We start from the raw sequence: 19,012 nt of genomic DNA, 5'->3' as shown, positions 1-19,012 counted from the left end.
GTAAACAAGAATTATACAATTGCAAAAATAAATGTTAAAGAATACCCAAATGATATCCTAATAATCTCCAGGGCAGGCTGCTGTATATTCCATCCACCTCTCTACCTAAAGAGAAATTGCATCAAAGATCTCTCCTTATAACAATGTTTTCAGCCCCTTCAGAGACTCCAGAACACCTGAGCATTTCCTACGGAAATGTTATTGTGTGGACAATGAGGTAATGATCTTTTTCAGGACATCCAGTCACATTCATTTGGGTTGTGTTTTAATATTCTAAAAAGTGATGCCAGATCAACTTTCAACAAAGTATTTTGTCTTATAACAATCATTGACAAAACTAACATGGTTCCTTTTCTTTAATAAATGTAATATTTTCACACAATTCTGGCTGTCAGTTAAAGAACTAATATAAATAAATTACAAATACATTTAAAAATGATGCTATGATATTATTAACCATATAGCTAGTTAACATAATTAGAGAAGCTGTGGACAACAACAGACACCATCAATATAATAGCGTGGCCACAGTGATGTGCTAGCCATTGCCCGGCTTTCAACGGAAACATAGATAACAACAAAAATAGTGTTTTATTTACTGAGGTCTGTTTTTCAGGGGATGACTGGAATGTATTACGGGGGCAGGTGGTTCTGTTGAACCCCAGTACCCATAGCTGCTCCCTCTGGACCCTTTGGGTAGCTCACAGTCTGCAGAAACAACACAGGACATCAAAGGATATTTATTATCTTGACAATGACATACAGTGCATTTGGAATGTATTCAGACCCCTTGATTCTTTGCACATTTTGTTACATTACAGCCTTATTCTAAAATGTATTAAGTCGTTTTCCCCCTCATCAATCTACACACAATACACCATAATGACAAAGCAAAAAGAGGTTTTTAGAAATGTTTGCAAATGTATAAAAAAAATAAGAAATATCACAGATGATGCAGACAGAGATGGTCACCTTTCTTCAACTATGCAGTATTTAGTTTTTTAAATGTATTATTGCTTACATTGCTATACCTGGAAATCTTCAGTCTTATTACATACAGCCGGGAAGAACTATTGGATATAAGAGCAACGTCAACTTACCAACATCACGACCAGGAATACGACTTTCCCGATGTGGATCCTCTGTTTGGACCACCACCCAGCTCTAATCCCAGTAGCCGACCCAAAACAATGGCACCGTTGAAGGGGCAGACGGAGCGGCCTCCTGGTCAGGCTCGATAGACATGCACATCGCCCACCGCTCCCAAGTATACCACTCGCCAATGTCCAGTCTCTTGACAACAAGGTAGACGAATTTCGAGCAAGGGTTCCCTTCCAGAGAGACATCAGAGATTGTAACATTCTCTGTTTCACGGAAACATGGCTCTGTCGGGATATGTTGTCGGAATCAGTTCAGCCACCGGGCTTCTCCGTGCATCGTGCCAACAGAGATAAACACCTCTCTGGGAAGAGGAAGGGTGGGGGTGTATGCTTTATGATTAACGACTCATGGTGTAATCATAACATACAGGAACTCAAGTCCTTCTATTCAGCCGTCCTAGAAATGTCGGCCAAGAGAATTCTCGTCAGTTAAATTCACAGCTGTGTACATTCCCTCTCAAGCAGACGCCAAGACGGCCCTCAAGGAACTTCACTGGACTCTATGTAAACTGGAAACCACATATCCTGAGGCTGCACTTATTGTAGCTGGGGATTTTAACAAAACAAATGTGAGAACAAGGCTACCTAAATTCTATCAGCATACTGATTGCACTACACGCAAGGGTAATACTCTCGACCACTGCTACTCTAACTTCCGCGATGCAAACAAAGCCCTCCCCTGCCCTTTCTTCGGCAAATCTGACCACGATGCCATCTTGCTCCTACCGTTTTGTAGGCAGAAACTCAAACAGGATGTACCAGTGACGAGAACCATTCAACACTGGTCTGACCAATCGGAAGCCACGCTTCAAAATTGTTTTGATCACATGGACTGGAATATGTTCCGGTCAGCCTCAGAGAACAATATCGACCTATACGCTGACTCGTTGAGTGAGTTTATAAAGAAGTGCATTGGAGATGTTGTACCCACTGTGACTATTAAAACCTATGCTAACCTGAAACCGTGGATGGATGACGGCATTTGCATAAAACTGAAAGCACAAACCACCGCATTTAATCATGGAAAGAGGTCTGGAAATATGGCTGAATATAAACAGTGTAGTTATTCCCTCCACAAGGCAATCAAACAAGCGAAATGCCGGTACAAGGTGGAGTCACAATTCAACGGCTCAGACACGAGATGTATGTGGCAGGGTCTACAGGAAATCACAGACTACCACCCCGTAGCACTCACGTCTGTCATCATGAAGTGCTTTGAGAGGCGAGTCAAGGATCATATCACCTCCACCTTACCGGCCACCCTAGACCCACTTCAGTTTGCATACCGCCCCAACAGGTCCACAGATGACACAATCGCCATCACGCTGCACACTGCCCTAGATCAATCTGGACAAAAATAATACCTTTGTAAAAATGCTGTTCCTTGAATACAGCTCATCATTCAACACCATAGTACCCTCCAAGCTCATCATCAAGCTGAAGGCCCTGGGTCTCAACCCCGCCCTGTGCAATTGGATCCTGGAATTTCTGACGGGCCGCCCCCAGGTGGTGAAGGTAGGAAACAACATCTCCACTTCGCTGACCCTCAATACTGGGGCCCCACAAGGGTGTGTTCTCAGCCCTTTCCTGTACTCCCTGTTCACCCACGACTGCGTGGCCATGCACGCCTCCAACTCAGTCATCAAGTTTGCAGACGACACAACAATAATGGGCTTGATTACCAACAACTACGAGACACCCTACAGGGAGGAGGTGAGGACACTCGGAGTGTGGTGTCAGGAAAACAACCTTTCACTCAACATCAACAAAACAAAGGAGATGATCGTGGACTTCAGGAAAAAAGCAGAGGGAGCACGCCGTTATCCACATCGTCGGGACTGCAGTGGAGAAGATGGAACGTTTTAAGTTCCTCTGCATACACATCACAGACAAACTGGAAATGGTCCACCCACACAGACAGTGTGGTGAAGAAGGTGCAACAGCGCCTCTTCAACCTCAGGAGGCTGAAGAAATTTGGCTTGTCACCCAAAACCCTGACAAACTTTTACAGATGCACAATCGAGAGGATCCTGTCGGGCTGTATCACAGTCTGGTACTGCAACTGCATCGCCCTCAACTGCAAGACTCTCCAGAGGGTGGTGCGGTCTGCACAACGCATCACCGGGGGCAAACTACCTGCCCTCCATGACACCTACAGCTCCCGATGTCACAGGAAGGCCAAAAAGAACATCAAGGACGACAACCACCCAAGCCACTGCCTGTTCACACCGCTACCATCCAGAAGGCGAAGTCAGTACAGGTGCAGCAAAGCTGGGAAAGAAATAAGCTGTTTTTCAATCTATCTCAAGGCCATCAGACTGCTAAACAGCAATAACTAACTCAGAGAGGCTGCTGCCTACAGTGAGACCCAATCACTGGCCACTTTAATAAATAGATCACTAGTCATTTTAAACAATGCCACTTTAAATATTGCCACTTTAATAATGTTTACATATCTTACATTACTCATATCACGTGTATACTGTCTTTTATACCATCTATTGCACCTTGCCTATGCCGCTCGGCCATCACTCATCCATATACTTATATGTACATATTCTCATTCAACCCTTTAGATTTGTGTGTATTAAGTAGTTGTTGGGGAATTGTAAGATATTTTGTTAGATATTACTGCACTGTCGGAAATAGAAGCACAAGCATTTCGCTACACTCGCATTAACATCTGCTAACCATGTGTATGTAACCACTAACATATTTTATTTGATTTACATAAGTATTCAGACCCTTTACTCAGTACTTTGCTGAAGCACTTTTGGCAGCGATTACAGCCCCGAGTCTTCTTGCGTATGACACTACAAGCTTTGCACACCAGTATTTGGGGAGTTTCTCCCATTCTTCTCTGCCGATCCTCTCAAGCTCTGTCAGGTTGAATGGGGAGCGTCGCTGCACAGCTATTTTCAGGTCTTTCAAGAGATGTTCGATCGGGTTCAAGCCTGGGCTCTGGCTGGGCAACTCAAGAACATTTAGTGACTTGTCCCGATTCCACTATTGTGTTGTCTTGGCTGTGTGCTTAGGGTCATTGTCCTGTTGGAAGGTGAACCTTCGCCCAGTCTGAGGTCTCTCGAGCAGGTTTTCATCAATGATCGCTCTGTACTTTGCTCCATTCATCTTTCCCTCAATCTTGACTAGTCTTCCCGTCCCTGCTGCTGAAAAACATTCCCACAACATGATGCTACCACTACCATTCTTCACCGTAGGCAGGGCGGACTGAAACAATAATTCAGGCTGGGAATTTGACTCCATCCCAGGCCACCCTGTTCATGCAAACCACCAGACTGCTAATTTTGTAGGCTAACCCTATTTATTGATGTAACGGATACTAAACTAGTTATACATTTGGCCACTATGTTTATCTGGGAAGAAAGTTATCCACATGACAAAATACAAACATTTGGGACTGACCAACAAGTAGCCTGAGTATTCAAGGTATGCTATGGCTATGGGTCACCCTCAAAAACTCACTAAGAATACACCAATCATAGCACATACACATGTACAAGGCTAGTCACACAAAACAATTAGCCTACACTTTTTAAAAAGAGAATATACAGAGATATACAGAATTAGCTCACAGTCTTTAGAAATTGGTTGAGGTTTTTCCTTTGTGTGATGAAGAAGTACGGCCATCCAGAACGAGGGTAACTTGAAGTGTACTGTTAGAGGGGCGTGACCAGAAATGCTCGCTACACTTTGTTATCATCCTGTATTGAACGCTGTTTATCGATTATTTACATTAAAAAATACCTAAAGTTGTATTACAAAAGTAGTTTGAAATGTTTGGACAATGCTTACAGGTAACTTTTGAGATATTTTGTAGTCACGTTGCGCAAATTGGTATAGTATTTTCTGTATACTGAAGCAATAAATGTACTTTGGCTGCAGCACACGGACCCTTTGTATCAGCATTCAGCAGCCAGGTCGCTCCCTGTAGCTCACGCCACAATCAAAAAAATGCAGGGGTCACACCGTCTGGTTTAAAATTAAACTGGGATGAGCTGCCCTCAACAGTGATAGAATTCCTAATGGGATTTTCCTGAGAGGAATGCAGTCCCATGGACACATACCACATGGTCAGTTGTACAGTGGAAAAACTAAAATTATTACAATTTCTTTGTCTTTGTTGTGTTTGAATGTCACTAAATATAACAGAGATGCTGTTTATGTCACGCTGATTTACATACATAGAGGTTTGTGACAGTGAAAAAAATCATGATTAAAAAAAGCATTGCAGCTTTGCACTGTCAGTGCAAATTTGGAAATAATAACCAACGGGAAAGTCCTATTCCCTCATCTGTCTCCTTTGGCAGATTATTGCATTCTGTGGTGTCACAGTGCAAATTGCTGCCCAATTGATTTTCATCCGAATGCTTATTCATCAGGGCTGCAAGGAGTATTCTCAGTCCCAAAGGCAATGCATAGAGTAGAGTGTAAAATGAGTGTTGCACTGCAATGCCAGGGAAAACATATACTACCATGATGGGATACATACTTTCACATACGCTATATAGGCACATAAACAGCAGATCCTTAAACAGGGCGAGAGTAATGTAGGGGCTTACATGGGCTGCATAATAATACATACACACAGTTGCAAAAATAAGTATGTGAACCCTTTGGAATTACCTGGATTTCAACATAAATTGGTCAACAAATGTGATCTGATCTTCCTCTAAGTCACAACAATAGACAAATACAGTGTGCTTAAACTAATAACACACAAATTATAGGTATTTTCTTGTCTATATTGAATACATAATTTAAACATTCACATTGTAGGTTGAAAAAGTATGTGAACCCCTAGGCTAATGACTTCTCCAAAAGATCATCGGAGTCAGTAGTCAGCTAACCTGGAGTCCAATCAATGAGACGAGATTGGAGATGCTGGTTAGAGCTGCCTTGCCCTGTAAAAAACACTCACAAAATTTGAGTTTGCTATTCACAAGGTGCATTACCTGATGTGAAACATGCCATGAACTAAGGAGATCTCAGAAGACCTAAGTTTAAGAATTGTTGATTTACATTAAGCTGGAATGGGTGACAAAGTATTTCTAAAAGCCTTGATGTTCATCAGTCCACGGTAAGACAAATTGTCTATAAATGGAGAAAGTTCAGCACTGTTACTACTCCCCCTAGGAGTGGCCGTCCTGCAAGGATGACTGCAAGAACACAGCGCAGAATGCTCAATGAGGTTAAGAAGAATCTTAGACTGAATCTTAGCTAAAGACAGAACATCTCTGTTGACGAGTCTACAATACATACAACACTAAACTAGAATGGTGTTAATGGGAGGACAACACGAGGACACGACAACACGAGGACAAGTTCTGAAGTTCGCAAAAGAGCACCTGGATGTTCCAAAATTTATGTGGACAGATTAAACTAAAGTTGAGTTGTTTGGCAGGAACACACTATGTGTGGAGAAAAAAAGGCACAGCACAACGACATCAAAACCTCATCCCAACTGTAAAGTATGGTAGAGGGAACATCATGGTTTGTGTTGCTTTGCTTCCTCAGGGCCTGGACAGCTTGCTATCGTCGACCGAAAAATTCATTTCCATGTTTATCAAGACATTTCACAGGAGAATGTTAGGCTATCTGTCCACCAATTGAAGCCCAAAACACAGTAGTAAATCAACAACAGAATGGCTTCAACAAAAGAAAATACGCCTTCTGGAGTGGCCCAGTCCTGACCTCAACCCGATTGAGATGCTATGTCATGACCTCGGTTCACACCAGACATCCCAAGAATATTGTTGAACTGAAACAGTTTTGTAAAGAAGAATGGTCCAAAATTCTTTCTGACCATTGTGCAGGTCTGATCCACAACTACAGAAAATGTTTGGTTGAGGTTATTGCTACCAAAGGAGCGTCAACCAGTTATTAAATCCAAGGGTTCACATACTTTTCCCACCATGCACTGTGAATGTTTACACAGTGTGTTCAATAAAGACATAAACATGTATAATTGTTTGTGTGTTATTAGATTGAACAGACTGTATTTGTATATTGTTGCGACTTAGATGAAGATCAGATCAAATGTTATGGCCAATTTATGCAGAAACCCAGGTAATTCCAAAGGGTTCACATATTTTTACTTGCAACTGTATATTAAATATTTATTATATGTTTTTTATTGTTTTACTGCAACCTTCAACCACAGAAGGATTCAGGAGCCCACTCTCAACGAGTGTAGACAGCCTGCAGCTCCCTGCTGCCGCTCCGCTAATCGTCAGATGGGGGAGGAGAGGAGGTACAGAGCCCACGTGGGTAACTGATTAATTGGGATTAATAAAATAATCGGCATAATTAATACAAGTGGCCGGTCAATTGTGTGAGTCAGTGGCTGGGCCCAAGAGGCAAAATAAAATAAACAATTTATTTTTGTCTTTTATAAAAAATAAAATAAAAATCCTACCACAGGAGCCCGCTCTCAATGTTAAAAATACACCAGAGAGCACAATTAACCACAAAGGATCAATAGTAAAAAAACAACATTTAATCACAAGCACATACAGGTAACTTCCAAAATAAAGAAAATGTTACGCCGTGACCTTCGAGAGCCTTTTTATTTCTCTATTTGGTTAGGTCAGGGTGTGATGTGGGGTGGGCATTCTATGTTTTGTTTTCTATGTTTCTTTATTTCTATGTTTTGGCCTGGTATGGTTCTCAATCAGGGACATTTGTCTCTGATTGGGAATCATACTTAGGTAGCCCTTTTTCCCTCCTTTCAGTGTGGGTAGTTGACTTTGTTAGTGCCACTATAGCCCTCTTAAGCTTCACGGTCGATTTCTATTGTTTTGTTGGCGACATTATAAATAAAGTAATGTACGCTCACCACGCTGCGCTTTGGTCCACTTATCCTTCCAGGAAGACGGCCGTGACAGAACACACCAACATAAAGTGTCTTAAGTCTTAATAGGGTGTTGGGCCACCACAAGCTGCCAGAACAATGCGCCTTGGCATAGATTCTACAAGTGGACCTAAAACATGCCAGAAAAATGCACCCCACAACATAACATCAAATTTGAATCACTCATTTACTCAACTGTTTCCTTTATTTGGCAGTTACTGGTTTCCTATAGTCGGGAAGGCTGCAATTTGGGCAGCATGTGCACCAAATAAACTATGATTTCTTAATCCGGCCATGTCCTTAAAGATGCAGCCTGATAAATAGTGATGTTTGAATAAGTCCTGAATTTTTATTTATTTATATCAAACTCACATCCCTGATCTATGTGTATGTGGCCTAGTCTAGCCATATACTGTGGTATCCAAAATGATTGCATCCCTTGATAAAGATTAGCATATGAGACTTGGTGAACACCTTGGGAGGGATCTTAGACCATTCCTCCATACAGAACCCTTCCAGATCCTAGATGTTCTTTGTCTGCACATATGGACTAACCTTTTCAATTCAAGCCACAGGTTTTCAATGGGGTTCAAGTCCGGAGACAGAGATGGCCAAAACAGGTGATCCAAAAATGTTGACCACTACCTTTTTAGATTTTTTTTATTACTTGTTAAACAACATTTATTTATTTCTCTGAGCAATTGTATTAGTATAAAATAATATACTTTTTCCATTTATTTGAGCATACAATATAACAAAGTATTTGTATTATTATTATTTTTGTATTTTGTTTGCTCATCTTTATCAAGGGATCCATTGACTTTGGACCCTTCTCTATTAGAAAGTTTGTCACTTTCACAAAACATACTTTATTAACCATGTCCAAAGTTATGCTTTTATGGAGATTAAGTCTACCTCACCAAATGACTCCTTTATCCAGTGTTAGCAGTGTTAGTGTATGTTGTCTCATGCTTAGCCTATGATGACGCAATCTAAAGTCCCTCCTCCAGGCCTTTGCCAAAGAAGACATCTTCCACCTGTGCTGGAGTGCATCTTGTTTAACAGATGAATGTGAGGTCACTTCTGGCTCAAATAAATACTTCCTGCCACAAGCCACCTGGGAGACACACCAAACATGTGGAAGAAGGTGTTCTGGTCAGATGAAACCAAAATTGAACTTTTTGGCAACAATGCAAAACGTTATGTTTGGCGTAAAAGCAACCCAGCTCATCACCTTGAACACACCATCCCCACTGTCAAACATGGTGGTGGCAGCATCATGGTTTGGGCCTGCTTTTCTTCAGCAGGGACAGGGAAGATGGTTAAAATTGATGGGAAGATGGATGGAGCCAAATACAGGACCATTCTGGAAGAAAACCTGATGGAGTCTGCAAAAGACCTGAGACTGGGACGGAGATTTGTCTTCCAACAAGACAATGATCCAAAACATAAAGCAAAATCTACAATGGAATGGTTCAAAAATAAACATATCCAGGTGTTTGAATGGCCAAGTCAAAGTCCAGACCTGAATCCAATTGAGAATCTGTGGAAAGAACTGAAAACTGCTGTTCACAAATGCTCTCCATCCAACCTCACTGAGCTCGAGCTGTTTTGCAAGGAGGAATGGGAAGAAATGTCAGTCTCTCGATGTGCAAAACTGATAGAGACATACCCCAAGCGACTTACAGCTGTAATCGCAGCAAAAGGTGGCGCTACAAAGTATTAACTTAAGGGGGCTGAATAATTTTGCACGCCCAATTTTTCAGTTTTTGATTTGTTAAAAAAGTTTGAAATATCCAATAAATGTCGTTCCACTTCATGATTGTGTCCCACTTGTTGTTGATTCTTCACAAAAAAAATACAGTTTTATATCTTTATGTTTGAAGCCTGAAATGTGGCAAAAGGTCGCAAAGTTCAAGGGGGCCGAATACTTTCACAAGGCACTGTATCTTTATGTTTGAAGCCTGAAATGTGGCAAAAGTTCGCAAAGTTCAAGGGGGCCGAATACTTTCGCAAGGCACTGTAGTATGGAACCTGTACTGAATACACAATACCTAAGACTAGTATGGAACCTGTACTGAATACCCAATACCTAAGACTAGTATGGAACCTGTACTGAATACCCAATACCTAAGACTAGTATGGAACCTGTACTGAATACCCAATACCTAAGACTAGTATGGAACCTGTACTGAATACCCAATACCTAAGACTAGTATGGAACCTGTACTGAATACCCAATACCTAAGACTAGTATGGAACCTGTACTGAATACCCAATACCTAAGACTAGTATGGAACCTGTACTGAATACCCAATACCTAAGACTAGTATGGAAAGTGTTTTGCACCCTGTGATTCTTGCCATCACAGAAAATGAAGCATATATTTGAACAAATATCCAAATTAATGGAGATTGGTTGATTCTTGATACTGAAAGTACAGTATTATCAATTTTATGATTACACTTAAGTCAAATTGACATGACAAATCTCATATTAAAGACACATGACAACTAAAGGTTGTTATAATTCACTTACGAACATTTAACAAATGTTTATTTCACAATCAAATTACAATCAAGTTCAAACGTGAAAATAGATGACATATTAGAATTTACTTTGCTATTTCCTAACAGGCATACAAAAATATGTATTTTTTGTTTGTATTTCTCTTAAACTTCAAGTAACCTACATACAGTTCAATCGACAGGAGGTCCATATTAAACCTTGTAGCACATAAACATTATTTCATTAAAGACAGAAATATTTGAAATGGAAGCGGGACAAGCGGTCACATTGAAAAACTTGGTAAACAATTTCTCACTTTTTTTTTCTTAAATCTCACTATACAAATGGGAATTATTTAAAAGTGACAATCTAAATGTGTAAGTAACTGTAAATGTTAGTTCTGTGAGCCTAAAACTCCCTTTCAGCAAATATGTGTACAGTAAATGTTAAGAAGTGCTTCAGATTGCTTTTAATGTACAATTTGTAGACAACTTCACATCCACCATAGCTGAAGGAAATCCATTGACATTACAGTACAGCATATTGCACATGGACATATTTCATAAGCAAATTAGGTTTGTCTTATCTTTACATTATTTACAGTTAATATGTGCTAGGAGCTCTTTCCATATGGAAAGGCACAGCATCAATGTGCAATTATTTGAGGTTAATTCTTCTAAAAGCCATCTAACAGTATTCACACACTCCAATGTAAACAAACATGCTTTCATGGGATTTCTTTGGAATTTTGTATGAAATTAATTGCACCTCAATTGACTTTTATTTATTTCTTTTTTTAATCAATTGATAATAACATTATTACAGTGTGATACTCATAAAGAGTCCCACATGTTGATCCCACTGTAGTTGTCAGGGTAAGTCAGGCGTGTGGTTAGACCATATAGCTAAATAGCTCTCTAAAACACAAAATCTCAAGTGATTAAAAAGTAAAGGCAAATAAAATACAGTGAAAGTAGATAACAGCAACAATACAATGACAGTGAAATCTTCAGGCAATATGTCTTGAAAACTATTTCATGGAATGCAGCATTATTCTCCCCCAAACAAACCCATCAACATGAGAGCATTTTAGGATTGAAGTTTGACGTTTTAAAGCAGCTAACGCAAGAATTGAAAATCGCGAAGACAGAGCATTCAGAATGACAAGGTAAGCTGTTGCTAGCATCTCTACTGTTGATTTTTTTCTTTTGACTTAAAGTGTCATAGATAGATAGGGTGACTGAATTCAGAAGGGAAGAAAAATGTATTCAGCACACGGAACAATAGGCATGACATTGGCGCACATTTTGCAGTGTGTAAACATCTAAAAACACAGAAATACGTTTCTATTTCTGTTGACTGCAAATGGTATATTAATAAATAATTTGAGGAGAAATGAAAAGAACATCTGCTGTATACCGTATTACTCAATCAACCAGCTTTCTGTGACAGCACAGAAAGGAAACACAACAAATTAAAATAGGTCACCTAAAAATAAAAATAACCATCTGCACTCGACACAGAACAAGGATGGGACTGAGGTCTCACTCTGAATGAGCCAAATTCACGTTAGTAGTCCTGGTTTAAGCACTGATTGAGGATAATGATGGACTAATTAGATAGACTAATTGATCCACCACTGTACCCTCACATGTCCTTTTAAGTCTCAGTCCCCGTTGGACTCAATGACCTTCTCTGTCAGGATCTCCTGGAAGGTGGAGAGCTGCTTCATCTGTTCCGTCTGCATGGAGTGCCTCCTCATCAGTTTCTTCTTCATCTTGAAGTCTGGGCCTCTCTTGGGTGAGGCAGGGGCAACTGGAACCAGGATCTTGGGACCAGAGTGGACGGGGGAAGTGGGCTTGCCATTGGCCCGGATGTCTGGGATGGGCCGGTGGGGGTTGACATTGAGTGGGGGCAAGAACCCGGGGCGGGTGTGGGAGATGTGGTCCAAGAGGAGGGTGCCTGAGCCTCTGCGCTCCAGGAGGCCTGGGGGCCGTCTGCGCATGGTGATGGGGGAGACAGAATTGGGGATGCTCTCAAGGGACTCCCGGGAGGAGGTGGTGAGAAGAGAGAGGGGCGAGGCGTTGTACTTCCTCCGCTCCACAGACACGCGCCCTGAGTCTGGAGATCCAGGGATGGACTCAGGACACAGGTGTGTGTCTGACTCATAGTGCTCCATACGTGTAAGTTTGGGGTGAGTCAGGGTGCGTGAAGCCACCCCCCCTGGTCCACCTGTATTTTCCTGAGACTCCGGCGCGGTGTTCCTGCGGTACAGGATCTGGTGCTGTTGGACCTTGTCGGCCCAGGAGGAGCTACAAAGGGCTGCGCAGTCCTCTGAGCAGGATCGGTCAATGAGTTTGGGCGAGCAGGGGTCATGTGTTTCGATGCTGTGCCGACGAGACAGGAGAGGCCTGCCAGGACCCGAGATTGACAGACCATTCATCTCAGTGATGATCCTACCTCCACCTTCCTCCTCCAGTCCACCATCAACCCTCTCCTGTGGGACCCTGCTGAGCACTGAGGGTGCTACCAGCCCCCAAGGCTCAGAGTTGAGCCTCTTCAGGAGTTTGCGGGGAGGCGGCCTTTTCTCCCCTAGGGTTCTAGTGGAGGGTAGGGGTAAGGCTGATGTCAGCACAAAGCTGAAGATACTGTCCTCCTCCTCAGCCTTCTCTGCTGCTGGGGAATTGGAGGTCCGGATCGCCACCTCTGAGGGCGACATGCAGGCCATGGGCGAGAGCTTGTCCACCACCCCTGGTGATGGGGGGGAGTTGAGGTACTGCTTGGTCTTCTTGGTGCCCGAGGGTGACGTGTCGGTGGTGATGATGATTACCTCCTTGCCCTTGGCCTTGCAGGCGTCCAGCAGGACCTGGAGGGTGTCTCTGTCACCTCTGTTGATGGCATGGACCAGGGCGGAGGAGCCTGTGTAGTCCTTGAGGCTGGGGTCAGCTCCATTCTCTAGGAGCAAGGACACCACCTCTTTGCCCGCCTGCTCGACACAGGCATGCATCAGGGCGGTCCGCCCAGACTTGTCTGGAATGTTGGGATCGGCTCCTTTCTCCAGGAGGTAGCGCACCATCCTCTGGCGGCTCTGGGGGTCCTCGTAGCCAGCCAGGCAGGCAGCAGAGATGGGGGTCTCGCCCCGCTCGTTGCCTTCGTTGATGTAGGCACCCCCTTCCAGGAGGAGCCGCGTCAGTCGCAGCTTGCCCTGGAAGACGGCTTTGAGGAGGGCGTTCCCCTCCGTATGGAGGGCTCCTCCATCTCCCATGGTGCCTTTGGCACCTCTTCTTCCAGTCAAATCTGCTACACCCAGCTAGTTAGCTTAGCGCTGACTGGCCATCTTCAAGAGGAAGCTGGTGAACCTGTGATGAAAAACAAAGTGATGTCAGAATTCTAAACGTACAGTACAGACAGGCAGTGCTGAAAGGTGGTTAAGATGGTTAGTTTGGTTGGTCTATGTATCTATCTAATGTCTAGTATGCAGCGGTACAACAGTTATACTGCATCACCAATGCCATCTCAGAGTGACTGCAATTGAAGCCTTTGATATGAAGTGTGTCTGTAAGAGCAAGACAGGGAGTGTCTGGATAGCCATCTCATGAGGTGAAATGAGAACAAGATGCAGCACCCATCTGGTGTAACAAAAACATTTCAGACAGTCTTTTTCAAAGGAAAAGCGTTTTTTCTCCCTCAAGATTGACAACATCTCTGCCATGATTGGTGAATGCATGATACTGATCCTTGACCGCACTATGCTAAGATTGGCTTATTTGACTAACTTTCCTGGTATTCTTAAACTATAACTATGCAGAGTTGAATAAAGTTTGACTTTGCAGAGAATTAACTATGCATGACTTGGACGTTTTGCCTTCCCATCAGCAAAAGAGCAACTTCCCGCTGCAGTGACATGGTAATATGTAAAACAGTGAATAATTAATCATTTGGTGCTTGAAAGTGAAATTATCTCAAAATCTGCAAGTGTGAGATACAGAAAGATGAGGCAATGACTCAAAGAATAATAATCTGATATCCAACAGGATATAAGGTGAATTGACTTGTCTAAACTTTTAAATGACTCCTAATACTGATTTAATTATTATAATATTTTTTTCTGTAACTGAAAATCAACATAATGATGTTCTTGGGATATTCATTCTACCAAACCTTCCTCTAAGTAATCTATTTAAATGATCTCAAACGATTGATTATTATCCACCAAATAGACAACGACAAAAAAATCCAGCCATAACTTTCACCTTGACCCAAGAGGAGGAGGGACTGGTTGCCTGTGGCTCACCAGTGGGTCCCGACCCACCCTATGGGATCTAGTGATCTATTTGGATGGAGAGAAGGAGATGCATCTTGTGCAGAGAGAAATAAACAGCTGTCTAGCAATGAATGAGCTTCCCATGTATGTCAACTGGGATATTTAGTTGTTCTATGCTAAGGTGATTCAATGTGCCCTGTTCATGTTAATAAACAACTCTATTTCATAACCCAGGTGAACAACGAGCATGGGGACAGACAGTGGCTATACAGACCGAAACACAGAGTGTAATCATCTGGGTATAATAGAGAAGTAGTGAGTGGTGGTTGTGGGGAAGGGAGTTGGGGAGCCAGAATGAAGAGGGAAGATATTATTTGTCTATTTCTGTTCTTCATTCCCCCTTGTAGCAATATATCCTCACATGAAATAGGTTGAGAGACTCGTGACTTCTGTTACAACAATATAAGCCAGAGTCTTTCTTTGGCTGTGTTGAAACACATATTGAGACGTCTAACTAACCATCCCTAAGCATGCATATTATAATACACACTGTAAAAATAGAGTGTCTCAAAACACCATGATTGTGTAATGAAACCATGAAAAGTAATGCACCTAAGCTGAGATCAGGTGTTTGAAAGGGTGTTTGAATGTAAACCTAACGTAAGTGTTTTAATACACAGAATGTGTTTGACACATTGTTTTAGAGAGAGGAAACACCACCAAATGAGAAGGTATCTAATTCTGCACTAAACAGGACTCGAAACAACAAAATAGTGTTTTCAATCTTTTCTGTTAGGGCTCCCAGTCCCTGGCAAGGTGTTGCATAACACTTGATTAAGTGGTGTTACTACACACCATGTTATGTTTCAAAACACATCAGGATGGTGTGTTTCAATACTCCTGAAAGGTTCAAACCTCCTGCAAGTCGTCTCCTTCAAATTGGTGGCAGCTCAGTTGCCACTAGTTTTGGTGTTACAAATCACTTCATTTTAACAGTGCAGCATTTACAAACACAGTTTAATTTGAGTGAGTCGGAGTAATTCCTTACAATGGCTAGGGCTCGGTCTTTCTTTCATTCAGACTGTGATCAATACACTCAATTACATTTAATCCATCCACCCCTTTTTATTATGGCCTATTTGCCTAAATAATTCTGTTGGGAATCAATGGAAGTTTAATAACAGTTGTTACTTTGTCATTACTGGCTCGCTGCCAGGGGACTCCGTAGGTGGATTGGGAAGCAGTTGACAGGTGCTGAGTTGAGATGGGCTGAGGGAGAGGCTCTCTATCCTGAGAATGTGGCTACGAGGCTGCCACCTACAGCTCTCTCTCTCTCTCTGTGTGTGTGTGTGTGTGTGTGTGTGTGTGTGTGTGTGTGTGTGTGTGTGTGTGTGTGTGTGTGTGTGTGTGTGTGTGTGTGTGTGTGTGTGTGTGTGTGTGTGTGTGTGTGTGTGTGTGCGTGGGCATCTGTGGGTCTGACACTAGTCTGCCCATGCTAAAGACGCAATCTGTCGACTGGGGCGGAAGGCAACTTGACGATCCACAATGATCTGCATCAAAGTGGATGACGATCCACAATGATCTGCATCAAAGTGGATGACGATCCACAATGATCTGCATCAAAGTGGATTGATGCCTTTGAAACAATGTAGTAAAGTATTATTGCAGTTACTGGATTAACCACCATTATAGATTATTAGCGTTTCAGAATTACAGAGAGAGAGACTCTCCTTTCTCTATATATTGTTCCCCTACAATATTAAATAAATACATCAATAAATTGTTGAAGACTCCAGCCACCCAGGTCATAGACTGTTCTCTCGGCTACCGCATGGCAAGCGGTACCGATGCACCAAGTCTGGAACCAACAGGACCCTGAACAGCTTCCACCCCCAAGCCACAATACTGATACATAGTTAGTCCATCACATACGCTGCTGCTGCTGTTTACTATCTGTCACTTTATTCCTAATTATATGTACATATCTACCTCTTCCCTTGTACCCCTGCACATCAACTGGTACTGGTAGTCCTTGTACAGCCAAGTTATTATTACTCATTGTGTATATATTATTACTTTTATTATTACATGTTTTAGTTTTCTAGTATTTAGCTATTTTCTTTCTCTCTGCTTTGTTGGGAAGGGCCCGTAAGTAAGCATTTTACTGTCAGTCCACACCTGTTGTTTACAAAGCATGTGACGAGTAAGATGTGATTTGATTTGATACTACTGTATACATACAGATGTAGGATCTTAATTTGAGCCAGTTTGCTACCGCAGTAAAATAATCCTGCAGCAATAGGAAATGTTCATTAATATACAGATTATAATTTGTGAGGGTTGTTACATTTTTCGTTAAGGCAAATCAATCATTTCAATTGAAATGTCAAAGTGGAAATTACAAACGTTAGAAGCCTTTTTAAAACTAAAATACATTACAAGTTTGCATATTTTCTGAGTAACCTAAATATTGAGTGGCTTTCGTCAAGCTGTCCACTCAAGAAAATGCTTCAAATTGTAACCAGTGCCTGCAACCTGGTTCAGGTTATCAGTCAACCTACCAGAGTATTCACAAACAGAACAGGAACTAAATCATCCACTTGTATTGATCACATCTAATGCTGCAGAAATCTGCTCTAAAGCAGTATCCACACCCATCGGATGTAATGATCATAATATTATAGCCATATCTAGGAAAAACAAAGTTTCAAAGATGACCTAAAATAGTGTATAAGGGATCATACAAGAGGTTTTGCAATGATTCCTATGTTGAAAATGTGTAATGAGGAACATCCTGACGCAAGCACTTAAATAATTTACTAAATTGCTTATTCCAGTTACTAATAAGCAAGCACTCATTAAGAAAATTATTGTAAAAACTATTAAATACCTGTGGATTGATGAGGAATTGTGGTTGGGGGGATGAGGCAAAAGGAACGGCAAAATGTCTGGTTGCACAGCCGAGTGGCAAACATACTGTAAATTGGGAAATCACGTGACTAAACTTAACAAAAAGAAGAAATTACTATGAAAAAAAATTTATATAAAGAATGATACTAAAAAGCACCTGAAATTAAATGTGGGGCAAAAAGGCAAACTCAGTTCCATCATTCATTGAATCAGATGGCTCATTCATCAAAAAAACATTGATATTGCCACTCAGCTCCATCATTCATTGAATCAGATGGCTCATTCATCAAAAAACCATTGATATTGCCAACTACTTCAAAGATTTTTTAATTGAAAATTCAGAAATGACATAACAACAACATATTATGAACCTACACCTCCATACATAAATTACCAAATGATAAAAGGCAAGTGAAATAATTTTGAATTCTGTAAAGTGAGTGTGGAAGAGGTGAAATAAATGTTGTTTTCTATCAACAATGACAAGCACCCAGGGTCTGAAAACTTGGATGGAAAATTACTGAGGATGATAGTGACTATATTGCCACTCCTATCTGCCATCTATTCAATCTAAGCCTACAGGAAAATGTGTGCCCTCAGGCCTGGAGGGAAGCAAAAGTAATTTCGCTACCCAAGAATAGCAAAGCACCCTTTACTGGCTCAAACAGCCGTCCAGAGTAAGCTTTACTAAGGGTTGTTAACCCTTAGTAAACGTTTAGAAAAAAATGTGTTTGACCAGATACAATGCAAATTCACAGTAAACAAATTAACCACAGACTTGAAGCACGCTTACAGGGAAGGGCATTCAACATGTACAGACGGCACTTACACAAATGACTGATGATTGGCTGAGAAGAATTGTTAATAAGAATCTGCTGCTGGAAAAATGTATATGTTATGGCTTTACATCCCCTGCTATATTGTGGATCAAGACTTACCTGTCTAACAGAACACAGAGGGTGTTCTTCAATGGAAGCATTTCCAACATAATCCAGGTAGAGTCAGGCATTCCCCAGTGCAGCTGTCTAGGCACCTACTTCTTAAAATCTTTACCAATTACCTGCCACTGGCACTGAGTAAAGCCTGTGTGTCCATGTATGCTGATGTCTCAACACTGCACATGTCAGCTACCACAGCAAGTGAAATCACTGCAACGCTTAACAAAGAGCTGCAGTCAGTTTCAGAATGGCTGTCAAGAAATAAGCTGGTCCTAAATATTTAAAAACTAAAAGCATTGTATTTAAGACAAATCATTCACTAAATCCTAAACCTCAACTAAATCTTGTAATGAATAATGTG

At 41.6% G+C, this 19,012-nt stretch overlaps 2 protein-coding genes across 2 annotated transcripts in view; both read right to left on the bottom strand.

Annotated features, from left to right (window-relative positions):
• Positions 1-19,012, bottom strand: part of LOC135522174 (thioredoxin-interacting protein-like) — a 328,799-nt gene that overhangs the window by 259,311 nt on the left and 50,476 nt on the right. The gene's annotated exons all lie outside the window — the stretch shown is intronic.
• LOC135523091 (ankyrin repeat domain-containing protein 34A-like) lies at positions 10,560-13,804 on the bottom strand. The gene has a single exon (XM_064949819.1). It carries the CDS (start codon positions 13,802-13,804, stop codon positions 12,206-12,208), a length of 1,599 nt encoding a protein of 532 aa, XP_064805891.1. The 3' UTR covers positions 10,560-12,205.

This window comes from Oncorhynchus masou, chromosome 30 (assembly GCF_036934945.1).
Source record: "Oncorhynchus masou masou isolate Uvic2021 chromosome 30, UVic_Omas_1.1, whole genome shotgun sequence".
Lineage (NCBI taxonomy): Eukaryota > Metazoa > Chordata > Actinopteri > Salmoniformes > Salmonidae > Oncorhynchus > Oncorhynchus masou.
This window is presented reverse-complemented; position numbering and strand designations above follow the sequence as displayed.

What these genes read in the sequence shown, in the direction of transcription:
- LOC135523091 (XM_064949819.1), bottom strand. Translation starts at nt 13,804, where the DNA reads ATGGGAGATGGAGGAGCCCTCCATACGGAGGGGAACGCCCTCCTCAAA.